This window comes from Microcebus murinus, chromosome 15, assembly GCF_040939455.1.
Source record: "Microcebus murinus isolate Inina chromosome 15, M.murinus_Inina_mat1.0, whole genome shotgun sequence".
NCBI classification, from domain to species: domain Eukaryota; kingdom Metazoa; phylum Chordata; class Mammalia; order Primates; family Cheirogaleidae; genus Microcebus; species Microcebus murinus.
This window is the reverse complement of record NC_134118.1, coordinates 43,104,336-43,122,590: the sequence shown is the minus strand read 5'-3', so window position 1 is coordinate 43,122,590 and position 18,255 is coordinate 43,104,336. Positions and strand designations below refer to the sequence as shown.

The 18,255-nt window shown below is 40.5% G+C and overlaps 2 protein-coding genes across 3 annotated transcripts in view; one reads left to right on the top strand and one right to left on the bottom strand.

The window, feature by feature from the left end:
- Positions 1-9,007: 9,007 nt before the first annotated feature.
- LOC142876355 (uncharacterized) lies at positions 9,008-12,132 on the bottom strand. Its single transcript, XM_076010599.1, has 2 exons — positions 11,635-12,132; positions 9,008-9,695 (listed from the first exon to the last, which is right to left on the bottom strand). Exons 1-2 carry the CDS (start codon positions 12,130-12,132, stop codon positions 9,567-9,569), a joined length of 627 nt encoding a protein of 208 aa, XP_075866714.1. The 3' UTR covers positions 9,008-9,566.
- The window catches only part of HHIP (hedgehog interacting protein), an 89,284-nt gene continuing 83,120 nt past the window's right edge, over positions 12,092-18,255 (top strand). For both annotated transcript variants that reach the window (XM_012783800.2, XM_012783799.2), the window contains exon 1: positions 12,092-12,877. In XM_012783800.2, coding sequence (XP_012639254.2) covers positions 12,596-12,877 — 282 coding nt within the window. In that variant the 5' untranslated portion in view covers positions 12,092-12,595. The remainder of the gene's footprint in view (positions 12,878-18,255) is intronic.

Genomic DNA, 18,255 nt, shown 5'->3' with positions numbered 1-18,255 from the left:
AGGGTGGTCTTGATGTGAGTCAAAGCCAGGAAATTAATGCTTAGTTTCCAAAACACCTAATGCACCCCAAAGTAATTAATTCTATAGCTGTGTGGGCTTTCAATTCTGTGAATTTATAATGTCTTCCATATTTTATTAATTGTTTACATAGTTAAGATATTATACTTTCTCACATCATTTACGCAGGGTTGAGATACAAATGAGTTAATTTAATTGATGTAATCATTAATTACTGAATCATCTTAGTTGTGATCGTTCTGTTTATGAGGTAATTTCATGATGTAGACTGTTTTCCATTATTTTATAATTAAGTACCATTTCTGCACACCCTCTGGTCCCATTAGCTCACCCTTCCAATCTCATCAAAGGAAAATGTATTAGCACATTATACCACTGCAGCTGATTCAGGTATTATAGGAAATTGACATTTACTAAAGAAAAACTCTAGCGAACTATAAAAATAACAATTTAAGTCACTACCACTAAATAAGCCTATTTCTTTTAAATGAGTTTGAATTGACCAGATGTAATTCTAACAGACATAACTTCCAGGCATCATGATAAATCTACAAGAGAAACTCCTGCTGCAAACGCCCAGAAATCTCCATCCCAACTCAGTCCCTCTCATTGCCATCAACTCCAGTCAATGCGCAGAGAGCAAATCAGTGAGCCAGGGATGTTCAATGGGCATCAACAAAGTCTTGGAGACTTAAAAACGCATATAGGAGGATGCAGAGCTGGCAGAACAAAAGAGGATGCAGTGATAGTAGCAGGGCAGAGAGGCTACAATTGTAGCCAACTGCAGTGAATGCTGCAGACAGAATATTCCATCATGATTCAGATGATAAAGGACCAAGTGTAGATATTTAATAAGGCCAACTAACTATCTGTAAGGAAACTCATATAGATGCCATCTGCTAGCAAGTGTAGCCGCTCTTAGGGATTTTATGTCCGGCAATAAAATTGTATTCAGTTGAATTAAATAAATAAATATAATGTGTAAAGTATAAAAAGTATAATTAATATACAGTCTTTAAAATTTGTTTTGTAATGAGTTATATAGCAAAATAGAATGAATTATGAATAAATTAAATATAAATGGAATCAAAATAAACAACTAGAGAATTACAATTATATTTCATATGAATTAAGCCATAGTTATTTATAGCTACATAGTAACTTCAAGAGAAAATGTCACGGGAATGAACCTTGTTGCCATCTGCCTGTGTATCAGCAGAGCATCAGCTTATCTCTCAATTCCCATAAATGTTTAACCAATATTTTGCAACCTCTCTACCTTAAGAAGAATTCTGTTTCAGAAAATTTTAAGCACTTATAAATGGAAAGTGAATAATATGTCAGCAGGGACCAAATGATAAAGGCTCTCATATATCTCACCTATAAAATTTGGATTTTATTCTTCATTGACCAAGAATCCATTGGAGAGTTTTATGCAGGAGGAATATATGAAATGTGCGGTGGTATAGGAAAATTCATTTAGTGGCAGTGGGCATCACAGAGTAGAGTTGAGGACAAGAAATAATAAGCATAGAAACCTTAAAAAGTTGTTGCAGTAAAGCTAATAAGAAATGATAGACCCCTAATAAATAATTGGCCTAGACAATGTTCATAAATAGTTGTTGAAGCCATCAGATAAACAGTTACAGGAATTTTATAAATGAATGGATTAGTATAATAATATAAAGCCACTGAAAGATCTTATTCTTTAATAACACAAAAAGAGAAACAGCCAGACATTATATGTTCCCTGATGTGATGAAATAGAAACCACTCATGGAATATTCTTGCAAAAGTTCTAGCCAAGCCTCTAGATCTAAAAAAGAGTTTATAGAAAATGCAGAGATAGAGAAACATGTTTAAAGAAACCAGGAGAATACAATCAAATAAATCCTTAATGTGAGAATTCTACAAGACAAACGGCCTGATTTCTTCACCAAACGCATAGATAGGAAAAACAAAAAGGAAGGAGGAACCTCTCTAAAGGAAAATCAATAACATCATATCAACCAAATGCAGTGTATAGATCTTGCTTAGTTCCAGATTTGAACTGACCTATTATGAAAACAAAAACTTTTGAGACAACCAAGGAAATGTACTGCACATTTGAATATATTCCTTACTGGACCTATGAATAGATTATTAAGGAGTTATTATTTTTATGATGACAAAGATTTTGTGCCTATGCTTTTAAAATCCTTTTCCTTTTAGAAATATGTAAGTTTTTCTGATGAAATGACAAAACATCTGGAACTTATTTTAAAATAATCCAGTGGAGGGATGAAATAAGGGAGGAATATAAAATTAAACAAGATTAGCCAAATGTTGCAATTGTTGAAACTGAGTGAAAGGTGCATTTTGCTATGTTAAAAATTTTCTATAATAAAAAAATTAAAGTGATTGATAAATAAAAGAAGCAGTAGCTGAGAGGATGGAAAGAAGTGAATAATTTTGTGCAATATTTAGGAGGTATCCAAAAAGAGATGTGAAGATGACTCCTAAATTTCTGGATTGGTGGTTAGAAGGTGCACACGAAGTGAAGATGACAAATTCAGTTTAGGGTGTGCTGAGTTCAAAATACTAGCTGGATATCCAAGTGGAAATGTCCAATGGGCACAGCAAGAAGAGAAGCAGGCCAACCACAGGAAGGTGGAGCATAAAAACATGTCAAGAGATGTAGAAGGGAAGAGAAGACCGAGGAGCCGTATCCAGATAAATAAGAGGAAAACCAGTTAAGACTTGAGTTACAGGAACAAGAGAAGACACAATTTCAGTGAAAGAAATTGGTCGATAGTGTCAAACAATTAAATGTAAATTTCAGGGGAAAAAAATGTAATCCCTAGTTTTAGCAACTAAACAGCAAGTGGTGCCAATTCAAGACTACTAACCGAGGACATGAATTTATTTCTTCTTATTCCTGGGATTCCATTAAATAAAAATGCAGTAGTCCCCCGTTATCTGCGGCTTTGCTTTCTACGGTTTCATTTACCTGCAATCATTGTCAGTCCAAAAATATTATATGAAAATTCTAGAAATAAATAATTTATATATTTAAATGGCACGCCATCCTGAGTAGCATGATAAATTGCATGCTCTACCCCACCTGGAACATAAACCATCCTTTTATCCAGTGTATTCACACCACAGACACTACCCACCTACTAGTCACTTAGTAGCCATCCAAGTTATCAGATTGACTGTGGAAGTGCTTGTTTCAAGTCATCCTTCTTTTACTTAATATTGGCCCTAAAGTGGAACAGTAGTGATGCTGGCAATTTGAATACACCAAAGAGAAGCCTTTAAACACTTATTTAAAGTGAAAGGTGAAGTTCTTGACTTAATAAGAAAAGAAAAAAAATCATATGCTGAGATCTATAGTAGGAACAAATCTTCTATTCATGAAATTGTGAAGAAAGCAAAAGAAATATGTGCTAGTTTTGCTGTTGTATCTCAAACAGCAAACGTTATGGCCACAGCGCATGATAAGCGCTTAGTTAAGGTAGAAAAGGCATTAAATTTGTGGGCGGAAGACATGAACAGAAACATGTTCCAATGGATGGCAATCTGCAATTTCAAGCATCCACTGGGGGTCTTGGAACATGTCCCCCAAGGATAAGGGGACTAAGGTATATCTATTTAAAAGAGGAGGGGCAAACAGAGCAGTGAAAAAGATCAAGGAGTTTATCAGTGGATGGATGATTTCAACACATTTCTAGAAGGTGGAAAGCGAGTGGAAGAGTGGAGTTCAATGAAGCAGGCTATGAAAAGACACAGTCCAGAACAAATACAGAGAGGCTGCAGCCAAGGAAGGAACCCTTATAGACTCAAGCATGCCAGGTGTGATGCCTAGTGGAGTTCAGGGTAAGACTGAAAACAGGGACATTTATTGAAAGTCTGCTGCTGGTTTCCCGCTCCTTCTATTCAGAATACACAGCAGCCAGGTGTTACCCTCTAGGCCAAAAAAAAAAAAAAAAAAAAATGAAGTAGAAAGGGTTTTTGTGTGTTTTCTAAATAAATTTAACACACTGTCTAGCATAAACAAAAGAAGTAACTGTTGATGTTGGAGCACCAGGAAAAAAAACATTCTGAGAGTCATAGTTCCCCGGGGTAATGGCAGAGCAGGGAAGAAGGCATGATCATCAGCCCTGGAAACAAAAGGTGGTGGACAGAACGAAAAGGCTTGATTTAAGAGGAGGAAATGTAGCTGGGATCACTATTTGTAATGAGGCACAAAAATGGAAAAAGGCTGACATAAATTCCCACCAACTACCTTGTGAGCTAATTTGTGAATATACAGATTATAGAAAGTGATAGGCCTACGGAGACAGAAAGACATGAACACAGGCCGACAGCAAAAAATTTAAAATAAATCACCCACTGACTTGGTGATTGGGCTTATTATATCCTATATTTCTTAAAGAAATTGAATTGCTTATCAAAAATCTTCCCCCACATGCAAAAAAAAAAAAAAAAGATAACTCCATCTCTGACCAAGATGGAGTGACAATGGCTGGATTTATCACCCCACCTGAAATGACTATATAGTTTATATTGTAATGTTATAACAATGGGAACTAAAAAACTGGACCAGGTTTTCAGGCACTGCACATCACATAAGTAAGCAGAGGGCACTGATTCCTGAGAGAGAGAAAGCAAACAGGAGGAGCCCTATGACTGTGGCAGCTTACTGCCCAGACAGATTTTCCAGGCTGCAGTGCAGGGATGAGGAATCCAGGCAGAGGCAGGCAACCATCGTGAATCGAGGAGAGAGACACGGAGTTGAGATCTGCCACAGGCACTGGAGTAGAGGAGACAGCAGCACAAAGAGCTATGGACATCCACAGAGGATAACTTTCAATTCTTTCACTGAGAATTTAGTATTAATATAATATGCATTTGGGGAAATTACCTGAGGAAAGGAAGAACCACTTGAAAGGAGCAGATCCGTGGAGCTCACAGAGGTCTAAGAGTAGCTGGTGTTGCAGATAGCCAGAGGGGAAAACGTCTAATTTAAGGAAAAATAAGGTAGTGACTGATCTTATTTTTTAGGCGTATCTAGAATAGTACTGCCTCAGTCATGGAGAAAATTATCCTTAGATTAAAGGTGGTTTTGGTTTCACCTAACAAAGTTGAATGGCAAGCTTGAAAAGATCAAACTGTTACCAAGTGATTTAACTGCACTTCCGGAGCAAAGCTCAAGAATATTTATAGGACTATAAGACCAAGCATCCAAGAAGGCAAAAATCCTGATGTTTAGAATCTGTCTTAGTCAGTTTGGGCTGCTAGAACAAATTACCAAAGACTGGGTGGCTCAAACAACAAACATTTATTTCTCATAGCTCTGCAAGCTGGAAAGTCTGAGACCAGGGTGCTAGTCTGGTTCTGGAAAGAGCCCTCTTCCAGGCTGCAGACAGCCAACTTCCCCTCCTGTCCTCACATGGCAGAAAAAAAGTGAGAGAGCTCTCTGGGGGCTCTTTTGTAAGGGCACTAGTCTCATTTATGAAGGCTCCAACTCTATGACCTGATTATCTCCCAAAGGTGCCACATCCTAGTATCAGTGAGGGTTAGGAATTCAACATACGGATTTTGTGGGGGTGCAAACACTTAGAACGTAACAGAATCTAATAAAAATTCAATTCATAAGGAGTATACTCTCTACAATGGAATTGAGTTAAAATCAATAACAAAAGTCTCCTCTCTTCCCCCCCCCAAAATCCCCAAGTATTTGGAAACTAAAAAATATAGTTCTAAATAACCTATAGGTCAAAGAAGAAGAATTCAAGGGTGGGTATTATAAAGTACTTTCAATTGAATAAAAATGAAAGACCGACATTTCAAAATTTGTGGGATGTTGCTAAAGGTGCACCAAGAGGAAAATGCCTAGGTTAGGCGGGAAAAAAAAGGTCCCAAATCAATGACCTCAGGTTCCATCTTATGATACTGGCAAAATCAGAGTAAGCAGAAGAAACTCAAAGTAAGCAGAAGAGATTAAGCAATAAGGATCAGAGAAGAAATCAATTAAATTAAAAAGACAGAAAAGTAATAGGAAAAATAAGTGAATTAAGAAGATTGATAAACTTCCAGCCAGATTGATCAGGAAATAAGAAAGAAGACACAAATTACCAATATCAGGAACGAGAGGGGTGGCATTATTACAGATTCTATAGAAGAAAAGGATAACAAGGCCGTATTATGAACAACTTTATGCCAATAGATGAGATGGACAGATTCCTTCAAAAGTATAGGTTACCAAAGCTTACCAGGCTCCTAACAGTACACAGCTCTCCTTTCCACAGAGAACTGTTCTTGGCAGAATGGGACCTGCATACCTGGGAGTATATATTCCCTTACGGGACAACCTGCAAATAATAACCAACTGCTATATGGGTTAAAAAAAAAAAAAATCAATCCCCCTACCCTTGTGTCAAGTTGGAACCTATTCTGTGGTGCAGTTCACACTCCAGAGGCCACTGTGGGATTGGGCTGAAGCTAAATCCAGTTTCCATCCTTACATAGCTTCCTTCCCAGGCCATATTCTGCTTCCCTCACTCTCCTTTTCATACCCTTACCTCTCAATGAATCACTTGCCCAAGAATCCCTGTCTCAGGCTATGCTTATAGAAAATTGTACTTAAGACAGGGTACTAGACGGAGGATGGAAGGCAAAAAGAAGAGAAGAGGCTTGCTCCTTCCTCTTAGTCTGTTCTTGTCTGCATCACCCTGGCAATGACCCCTTCCTTATCTTGTGTTATGGATTGAATTGTGTCCCCCTAAAAGAGACTAAAGTCCCAACCCCCAGTTCCTGTGAATATGACCTTATCTGGAAATAGGATCTTTGCAGATGATCAAGTCAAGATAAGGTCATGAGGGTAGATCCTAATCCAATGACTAGTGTCCTTAAAAAGAAGAAATCTGGACATAGACACAGACACACAGAGGGAAGACTCAGGGAGATCACTACCTACAGCCACATGGGCCTCTTTGCTAATCCTTGAACTTACCAAGCATGCTTGCTCCATACACTTTGACTTCCTCTTCTCTATGCTTGCAGATATCTGCACGTACATAGCTCACTGCTTCAAATCTCTGCCCAAATAATGCCTCAGTAGACACCTTTCCTGACAACAGAAAATTATTCTTTCACTCAACCCCTGCACTCTTTCCCTATACTCCCTTTATTCTGTGGCACTCCTTGCCATATGTTATACTTCCTATCTACCTATCTACCTATCTATCTATCTATCTATCTATCTATCTATCTATCTATCTATCTATCTATCTATCTATCTATCTATCTATCTATCTATCCCTCCCAATTAGAACACAAGCTCCATGAGTTTTGTTCACTGCTGTATCCCTATTCCCAGAGCAGGGTCTGGCACACAGTAGATATGAAAGAAAGACTGAATAACTGTTGAAAAACTCCTATTAGCAGCCCTACAATTGTGTCAGTTTACTTGAACTGTAACCATTCTTTAACTTTTAAAAGGTATATATTCTTTGGCTTTGTTGGCTGCCTTTCCTCTCTGGAGTCACACTGTAGTAGCAAGGTCTCCTGAACTGCCTTAATGATGGTGCATTTCAAACTGTGTGTTCCTTTCTGTTTAACAATTTAAAATTTTCAGGCCGGGTGCGGTGGCTCACGCCTGTAATCCTAGCACTCTGGGAGGCCGAGGCGGGTGGACTGCTCGAGGTCAGGAGTTCAAAACCAGCCTGAGCAAGAGGGAGACCCCGTCTCTACTATAAATAGAAAGAAAATTAATTGGCCAACTAATATATATAGAAAAAAATTAGCCAGGCATGGTGGCGCATGCCTGTAGTCCCAAGCTACTAGGGAGGCTGAGGCAGAAGGATTGCTTGAGCCCAGGAGTTTGAGGTTGCTGTGAGCTAGGCTGACGCCATGGCAGTCACTCTAGCCTGGGCAACAAATCGAGACTCTATCTCAAAAAAAGAAACAAAAAACAAAACAACGTATCAAGTCAAACAAGATTGGCCAGTCAGCAGCATTTTATTGAGAGGCTGGTCGTTGTACCATGAGACTGAACTAGACTTTGCTGGGTTGACCAAAGAAGGAAATACACCTCCTGCCCCTGTGGGGCTTACAATCTCACAGATACTCAATTCCCTCTTGTGAAAAACTCTCAGATGGTTATCAATGATGCACAAATAAAAATAAATAAAATATATTACCTACATGCTTATTAAATGAGGTGCAATGGCTGCAGGGCCACTCAAACTAGAACAATTCCTAGAAGAGGTTGAGTGTTAAGCAAAGATTTAAAGCAAGAGTCAAAGATGGATGAGGATGAGGTAGGAAAGAACAAAGTGCACTCGTAAAAAACAAAAGGAAAGCACAAATAGAAATAACTTCATTACTTGGAGTCTATACTAAAAAACTATTAATTTGGCATCGAGCGTCTCCTTTCTCAGTTATCTACTTTATTCTATACTTTCCCTCAAATGTACCAAAGTCTACTCTGAACCCAAACAGTCCTATACTTTAAATGGCAGGGTGGAGTCACTTTGTACTCATGACTCATCCTCAGGTCTCAAATGAAATACCATTTCCCCAGAAAGGCTTTTTCCAGTCACTTAAGCTGAAATAGATTTGCCTTGTTATTCTCCATCATGGCAATTCTTTCATAGCCCTTACTTTAATTTATAAGTTTATTTGTGACCTCATCATTTGTCTTATTAGATTATTAGCTATCTAGAGGCAGGTTATTATTTTTCATCAATGTATACATATTGCTTAGCACAATGCCTGGTACTTAATATATTTGTTGAAATGGAATTAAATAGTATATATCTTATAAAGTCCAGAAGTCCATATATAAAACTGATTCTGAAACTCAAAATAGTTTTATTTTAAATACTTACCCAATTTAAATTGTCCTAACTTCTGATACATAAAAATATATATCCATGTAACTATATATACATACACATATACACATATACATATATACATTCATATATACATATAGACATTCACATTCATGTGTAAGATTTTGAGCTTAACCTATGAAATTAATTTTAATTTGCATCAAATATTTCATCCTTTACAATAAACCTATTTGTTCATGAGAATCGCTACTTCATCCAAAGCAAGGCATATACCCTAGATAGGACTCCGGTATTGGGGGCGAGATGGTCAGGGTTGGCACTAGCCCCTACAAGGTGTCTCGGTGCATTTTAGAAAAAGGATCGCAGCCTTTAGGTAAATACAGCCACATACCAATACACGCTGCTTGGTGAGTGAAGCCGGGGCTGGATTTCAGCTCCCACTCCAAGTGCCCTTGTATAAGGCATGACCCAAACATAGGTTGTAGTCCTGGAGAGGGTTGGTCAGTGGTGGTGTGAGCAGAAGGTGTGATCTGGCCACCCTTGCGCAGTTCCCGTTCCTTGCTAAAAAGGGCCAATTTTATTCAACTAGGTGAATTTGAAGGGGTAGGGGGTCCCTTCTTCCCACCACTCTGGTGGTTTAGCTGAAGAGGGAGACTTCCCTGATGAAAGAAGATCATTTTTCATGCTCAAGTGTGTAGATGGCTATGCTCCCCTGCTGCAGCCTCCAAGTGGGCTTTCAAGGTTTAATCTTAAAAAATAACTCAGTGTTGATTCCTGATTCCTAAGAAATGATGCTGTCAGTCTAGTTGTAGGTGAGGTTTGCAGTTTTCCCTGTGGAAGAAAGAAATCAGAAGTTAGTTCATTTGTGTAACACTGCTTAGCCACTATTTGGAAATTATATCAGTACCACTTAGCTCAGCTATATCTCATAAGTGACCCAATTTACTGACTTTCATGACAAACAGTAGACGGCATCAATTCTAGCTTCCATGTATCTAGAAAGAACAAGGATGTCTTATTTCAGTAATCTTTTATAAACTCTCTGTATCTTGAAACATAGGGCCACAGGTTATAACAGATGTCTAATATTTTAAAACTAAAATTATTTACCTTTGAGCATCCTTAGTCTTGAGGTACATATCATAAGGAAGGCCTGTTTCAAAACTACTAACATGAATTCATCACTTGGAGTGGGAGCTCAAACCACTGATATACCATTTTAGAAGGATTTTTATTTTGGAAAACGAACATTAAACTGACATTTGAAAATACAGCCTTGAATAGTGGAAATTACCCCAAATTGGGTTCCTAGGTCCTGGTTTTTAAACTACCTAATTAGATAAAATTGTGCAAATGATTTAACCTTGATGGGATTCATCTCTATTAAATGAGAGAGTTAAAGTCTTATAGTTCTTAGAGCTCCCTGATTTACTTTATAGCAAAAGTCCTTAAAGCAGAAAGAATGTCAGATAAAACAGCCTGTAGGATCCAAAGCAGCATTTACAATCACACGTATGCAGAAGTCATGTGTGTACACAACAGTCCTCCGGAAAAATGCCCAGTATGTCATCAGGGCCCTACATTTGGCTGAGGGCTGAGCCGAATATCTAGCAGATTGTTTTCAGTTATTACAATCACCTCTTTTGGGAAAACTTAACTCCACTAGAAAATCCGGGCTCGGGCACTGAAAGGGACAGAAGCCTTACCTAGCCACTGTGACCACTTTAAAAGTAATTACTTTAATCAGTTACCCATCTCAACCATCACCAACTTTCCTATTTAGGGTGGCGAAATCCGTGTCCAAGAAGTGAAGCAAATCCAAATATGGTGAACATTCCTCCATTGCCAAAGTGGAAAACCTTTATCTCCTCATCAAAGCCCATATACCAGGAAATCAGCTCCCCCGTTACTTAAGTGAGCAAAAAGCACATTTTGCGTGCAACCACGTAGAAGCTCATCCTGACGCCAAGTTGCTGGGATTCGGTAAACGTCAAGTCACTGCTCTTGATAACGCAGACATCTTTTTAGAAACGCTTTTTTTACGCAGACTTTGTCTAGCTAGGGGACAGGTTAATTTATTTGTATACACTGGGATAAGCAGGGCACAGCGCCTGTGGACGCCCACAAATCTGCAACTAATCCTTCCTCCAGAACTAACGCCTGTTTGGACACCCCCAGGAATCTCTCCCCAGGCATTGCGCGCGCGTGCGTGCGTGCGATTTAAAATATGAGTGTGTGAGTTCGAATGAACTGGTGCCGCGTCCAGCTTCTTCCCTCCGCCCACCTGGGGCCGGGAACCAGCGTTCCCGGACCGCACCGGCGGGGCGGGGCTTAGCCGCGAGGCACAGGTGGGGCCCTCGAAATGGGGCCGCCGGGGCTAACCCTTTTCCCGGACACCCCACTCCACACCACGCACACGCGTCCGTGCCACTTCAGTAGCTTGCAGGACCTCCAGCGAGGGTGGGTGTCCCTTGTCGGAAGAACCTCCGAACCATCTCAGCCCACCCAGCGACCCGCAGCACTGGGAGGTCCCCACTTCTCTAAGTCAGACCCCAAGAAAGATCTTTGAGAACTTGAGCTTCACACTGGAAATCACGGGGGGGAAGCGGGTGTCTGTGCGGGCCGGGGAAGGGGCCGAAAAGCTCCCCCGCCGGCTCCAGCCCACTTAGTGCGTCCTCCCCGGGGGGAAGGGGCGGGCCGGGGGCCGGGGTGGGGAAGGCACTGGAGGGCGCCCCTCCCTTCTCACCTCCCGCGGCCCACTCCTACTCACTTTCTCTCGGAGCCTCAGCGTGGCCGCCTTTAGCCCGGGCGGAGCGGAGGGATCGAGTGGAGGAGAGAGGAGCCGGCGGGAGGCAGCGGCCCGACAGCCCGGCAATCTCCGGGCTGCGCCCTCGCCCCAGGCCAGCCGGGCACCGGGGCCCTGGACGCCCCCACCCGGGCGCGCCGGCGCGGCGGGCGCGCTGCCTTCCGCGCCCTCGAGGCTGGCTCCGCAGGCCCCGCCGGCCCTCCCCCTCCGTCCGCCGCCGTCGCGGCCCGCCGCCCCTCCTCGCCGCAGCCCGAGGCCGCCGGGCCCGGGGGACGCGCTCGCGCCGGGGCCGCCCCCTCCCCTCCCCCCCGGGCGGGGGCGCGCGAGAGGCGGTGACGTCAAGGGGCGCGCGGTGGCAGCACCTCCCCGCGCGCTAGTTAAAAAGAAGAAGAAAAGAGGGAGCGAAACATGAGAGGCTGTGTGAGAAGCTGCAGCCGCCGGCAGAGGAGACCTCAGCATCATCTAGAGCCCAGCGCTGGCCCTGCCTCCGCCTGCCCCGCCGCCGCCGTCGCTGTTTCTGTTCCTGCTACTGTCCCACCTAAACAACTCCCGTTACACGGACAAGTGAACCTCTGTGGCCGTCTTCTCTTCTTCCTCCTCTTCCAGCCCCTTCTTCTCCTCCCACTTCCCAGCTGCAGCAGAAAGCCCCTAACCCAACTGACACTGGCGCAACTGCAGACGGTGTCATCTGCACAACTTTGTCTCGCTCCTCGGGCTCCCCTCGGGCGCTGGACCCGTCGCCTCGTCTCGTATCTTTCGCAAAGTTGCATCGCTCTACATATTTTCGCCCCCACCACCTCCCTCTGCCTCTGGAGTGCCCTGCAGCCCTGCAGCCTCCTGCTGGAGCTGCGCCCTAGTGCCCCTGCTGGGCAGTGGCGTTCCCCCCTGGCCTCCCGCGCCCGGCCCCTGCCGCCCGGGGCAGACGATGCTGAAGATGCTCTCCTTTAAGCTGCTGCTGCTGCTGGCCGTGGCTCTGGGCTTCTTTGAAGGAGATGCTAAGTTTGGGGAAAGAGGCGAAGGGAGCGGAGTGAGGAGGAGAAGGTGCCTGAACGGGAACCCCCCGAAGCGCCTGAAAAGGAGAGACAGGCGGATGATGTCCCAGCTGGAGCTGCTGAGTGGGGGAGAGATGCTGTGCGGTGGCTTCTACCCTCGGCTGTCCTGCTGCCTGCGGAGTGACAGCCCAGGGCTGGGGCGCCTGGAGAACAAGGTAGGCGCCCACCGGCCCCACGGATGCGTACTTGGCGCACTGGCTGGGTGGGGTTCCCTGTGGCTCTGGCAATGCTGGTAGTAGTTAGGAAGGCAAAACTTGTTCGAGGAGTTCTTTCGACGACTTTGCTGAAGCGCTAACATGATTCCGTTGTGTGTTCCTCTGGGGTGTGCAGATAGCTCTCCCGCCCCCAGCGTCCGCGATGCGGATGCTGCGCGAACTCGCCTGTCTCAGAAAAGAGACGCTTCTGTGGTACCCGCATCCTGGGCTGGGTAAATCTTTTAAAAGAATCGCGATTAACAGTGTGTTTGGGATCGAATCTGGCATTGACTGCAGTGAAACTGTAAATTAAGGTGGCTGTGGTTTCTGGTTTATTTTTCTAGGGTAAAAAGATTTGTCCCGTTTTCTCCACGTGCTCGGTTAGGGAGAGGATTGAATTGTAAAGGATGTTGAAGCATGGTTGGTTTATGATCCCCAGCACCGTCAGAGGGGGGGTGTCTTGCATTACATTAGTTAAACCAGCGGAAAGGAACTCCTAGTACTCTGGTTAAGAACCTCAAAATCTGGAGAAAGATTTTGCTGGGGCGTATTTATCACATAAAACTGAGACGATTCTCCGTCATTTGGTAACGTTATAAATGCAGGCTTTCAGAGGTAGTTAGGTGTCTTGGAAGATCTCTAAGAACTTACTTTAAAAGTAATGGCATTTGCATTTTCCTTGTGTTAATAAATCTAAATACGAAAACAGTGTTGGTTGACTGTTAAAGACAAGCTTATTTTTGGTTGCAATATCGTTCTTGCCATGGGATGCAATGGTGTGTGGTATCTACTGTACTCCAAGGAAAGACTGCTGGATCGCGTCATTAACAATCCCTGCACGTGAAATAAACAATCAGGTGTCTTTGCTCCCCCTCCCTTTCCCCATTTTAGGTTTAATTAAGAATTCCTCTGTTACAACACTGCAGTTGTCAAGGTCTGAGAGACTCTTGGAAAACTTGTGCTTCAGTCTTGCTGGCCCAAGCATAATAAAAAAAAAAATACCCAGGCTGAATCTAATTTTTATGCTCAGTTCACGGTAGATTTCACTCTATTCTCATGTAAACAGCTCCTACGAATCAACATATGTGTCTGGGTGGTATCTCTCACTTTGTTTTGTAACAAAAAGCCATATTGCATCATTTAATTTGCTCAAGTCATGCAAATAGGAAAAAAATCAATAGGACAAAAAGGGGTCGACTTATCCTCCTCCCCACTAAACTGCTGCCCACACACAGAGTCCTGTTGCTTATGGCAAAAGAATAACAACAACACCATTGTATTTGTTAGTTGGTTCACTAATGGGTGAAACTAGAGAACATCATTCTCTTTCAGTCCCCAGCTCTGTCCAAATGTTCATGCCTTTTGAGGGAGCATTTGTCCAACTCTTTCTATTCCCAGATGAGTGAGAACTGTCTTGCTGCAGGTTTTCAGCTGCAACTCTCTCTTTATTCTTACCATATGCAGCAGTAGTCTGAGATTCAGGGAACAGATATTCCAGCATTTTATTCAAAACAATATCATTAAGCTTCTGTGTTGTAACTGAATTAAGTTCCAAAATAGCTACATTCAGATCACCTTAAGAGTTTGACCAGGAGCCCGAAACAACCAGGAAATTCAGAGAAAAGTTTAGAAATATTTGCCATTAAATCTCCCTTTATGCAATGTATACTATGAATATCCCAATGATCTAGAGATCCCTGCAATACTGAACTCTTCCAGGAACATGTGGAATGAAAACTTTGTTCTTAACTAAATAATCGGGAGAATGGGAGTGGGGACGGAACTGAGGGGAGTTATAACTCTTAGGAGAAGTTATATAAATTTTTTTTAAAGAAATCATTCTTTAGGAAGTAATCTGCCACGTTTTATCCACATTCCTTTCTGTTTTACGTGCTTCCAATCTCCAACAAACCCCTACTCATTTGGAAAATGTGTTTGAATTAAATTTGGTACACTAGACTTTGCTGGTTCCATTATAAGTGGTTTATAAACTAACAATACTCAAATTGTTCAAAACAGAGATTCGATATAGCTATGCATATGCATTCTTGACCTATGTTAGTTCTCAAGTTTTAATAGTTTTTAAAACATGTTATTTTATAATAAACTTCAGTGTTTCCCTTTTTCCCATAAGCCTTCCTGGATTATAATATATGTTAGGGTCTGATTTCATAATGTGTATACAGGAGAGATGATTGCTATTTGAAAGAGCTCTTTTTTGTTTATGAAAGAAAAAAATTTTTCCCCAGAAAGATTTCTGTAACTTTTCAAGAAACTACAGTAGTAGCTTTTTCCTAAGTGAAGAAATTTCTTAGATAGATAGTAGCCAACTAGGTAGGAATATTGAGCATGCTCAGCCATGTAATTAAATCCAGTTTCTAGACTAACAAATTTTCTTTAATGAACTAGCATTGAGTTAAATTCTTTATCCATGGTATTATGCTTTTACATTCTTTTTGTATATTTTAATAACATTGTGTATTGTAATGAGATTGTTAACTACCATTATAAGTACTGCCAAAATTTAGGAAGTCATATTATCTTAGCAATATTATTGCAGCTTTTAAATACAGCATGCTAAAAGGATCTAATTCCCATTAGCCAAATTGAATCTGCAACCAACTGAAATACCCCCATTTCTAAAACTTAACTTGTAGCCACAGAGGCATAGAAGCTCTCTCTACCTTGGGTGGTTTCACAGCCAAAGCTGTCAAGGAATGGGTGAAAAGTAATTGTTTTCAAGTGTGCCCTTTTACAATCATTTGTTTGCTCTGGCTCTTTCAGGGACAAAGGCTATTGTTGAACACATCCAACTAAACAAATAACTCATCCCAGGGTCCCTTTAACAGCTGCCTTAGTACAATGATCTATTTACATATTAGCCTAAAATTGAAACTGAACTCTTTAATGACATAATCCAGCACTATAGTCCTGAGACGCATGTGTTCCACCCAACAGCTGAACAACCTTGTAGGCATATGATTTTTAGAAATAACTTCTTGTGTACAGAGTGATCTGTAGGCGACATCTTAATATACTGTCATGTATTTTCTCCTTTTGTCCCCTCATCGAACCCATGTGGGTGCCTTTTTGCCCTCTTTGTTTAGTTACTTGATAAATAAAGAGAAATACAGAAGGTCTCTGTCACCCCTTTTACTATTTGTTGATAAGCTATAGTTGTAGGCCACGCTTTCCTGTGTATGCCCTATTTATCTTACCTTTCTTCTATGGATTTTACTTTCATGTGGCTAAAGATTAAAGGATGACCTGCCAGATGTTATAGATTAGTCAGCAACAGCCACAGTCATTCCTAGGCATGCTGTAATAATGTTTCCAAGTTTTACATGATTTCTGAAGTATATTTAGATTAATTAATTTGATGGTTTCGTATATAGCTTTTAAAAATCGAAACAGGAAATTAGCTTGAATTTCTTCTCAAGATTGATGGCATTGTCAGACATAAAGTTAAGGACCTTTGCAGACACAGACACATAAGCAAAAAAAGAGGAAAACGTTACCCTACACACACCCATCCTCATCTGTCTAAAACAGTGTTGCAGCTTTGGCTCAGTCAGTTTAATTGACTTCAGTAAGACTATTGGTTCATTGAAACCAAAGCCAGAATGATGGCTCTATCTATCTTCAAATAGGTATTTACACTGCAGACCTCACACAGAGCAAAATGTTACCATCCTGCTGGGCTGGAACAGCATGAAACTTTAAAAAGAATAATATTATACTTGATTTCAGATAATTTATTGAATCCTATTTCTGAAACTTTTGATGGGAGATCTTGTGGCCAGAACACATTCCAAAAATTGTAAAAGACAAAGTTCTTTAGGCGCTAAAATCAAGCTCTTCCTGGATAGCAGCTGGGAGAGTGCATGGGAATCAGTTTATTTCAGCTATAAAAAATGGAAGCATGCATATTCTCCATAAAACCAAAGGTAATTACATTCCACTTTTTTCAGCCAGCGAAGGAGGTGGCTTCAGCATCCTGCATTTGTTTTGTTCTTAGGGGACTGCTATATGATAAACAAACAGAACAAAGTTGAACACTATTAATATTGAATAGATCTGGTGAGGTCTGCCAGAGTGTGGACAATAAAAGACATTTAAAACATTCTTGGAATGCAAATTCTAAGTGTCTGGTGTATGTTTTCTTTTAGAAAACTTTAACCATTTAGGCAATTGTCATTTAAATAAATTGATAAAAATGTAAACATAACTGTGATTAATAATAACTTTTCTGAATATTGTAGATAGTTACAAGACTGTATATATATTTTTTCCAAAATAGGGTAACTTCTATGGGACTTTCAAATACTTCATATTAAAATTTCAGCATGCTTGTATTCGATGATTTTTTTTTTCTGGTTACTTTACTCTTTCAGGTCCAGATTTTTGTGATCACCTAGAATATCATAATCCCAAAAATTAGAGGCCATAAGATTTACTCAAATTAGAACTTCAACTTGTGAATGAAATATTTGCTTGAAACAATGATCTAGAGCTTAAAATATTAATTTTAGTTCATAGTTCTAAAGAAATAATTCAATATAAACATAGGTGAATTGGGAAAAGGTATAAAATTCAATCTTATTATGGTGTTTTTTAATATGAAAAATCAATGCTTGATTTAGACAGCATTACATTTCATGTCTCAAATATTGTGCAGATATTTATTAAAGAGCTCCTGAAGTCATTTTTTAAAATTACTACTAGACACCAAGACCAATCCTATTAACTATTAACCTCAATGTATCAATAATTTCCAAATTGGCGTCATTGAAATAAAAAACGTATCATTGTAAAAATAATGATAAAAGTATACCTTTTTCATTAAAATTCACTGCATACTATACAAAAGCACTTTCATCAAACTCTTGTGTTTATTCATGCATATAACATACCTGAGGAACTAGTTAGAAAGTTTTTCCTGGCTAAGATATAATGAATAATAAAAATTGGTCATAAGCCCGTTTGATTCCACTTCGAATATTATTTTTATAGAACATGAAAGGCTGATATTTCCTCATTTTAGAAAACTTTCCCTATACAGCCTGTAGATTGAAAATTAATTGAAATTTTAAAAATGTAATTCAATTACATTTTTTAGAAAATCATATTAGGAATTTTAGGAATGAAATAGATTTTTACCTAAGATACACATAAGCCATATCTTAAATAATGCTGCTTTGCATGGAGTTGGATAAAGGTATTTGGAATTTTAAAGGTAAATATGATTCAGTATATAGTTTGAGGCAGAATAAAGTGAAAAGGGTTAAAGAGTCTAAATCTATTTGTCTTTCACGTTTTCACACCTGAAAGACAGATTT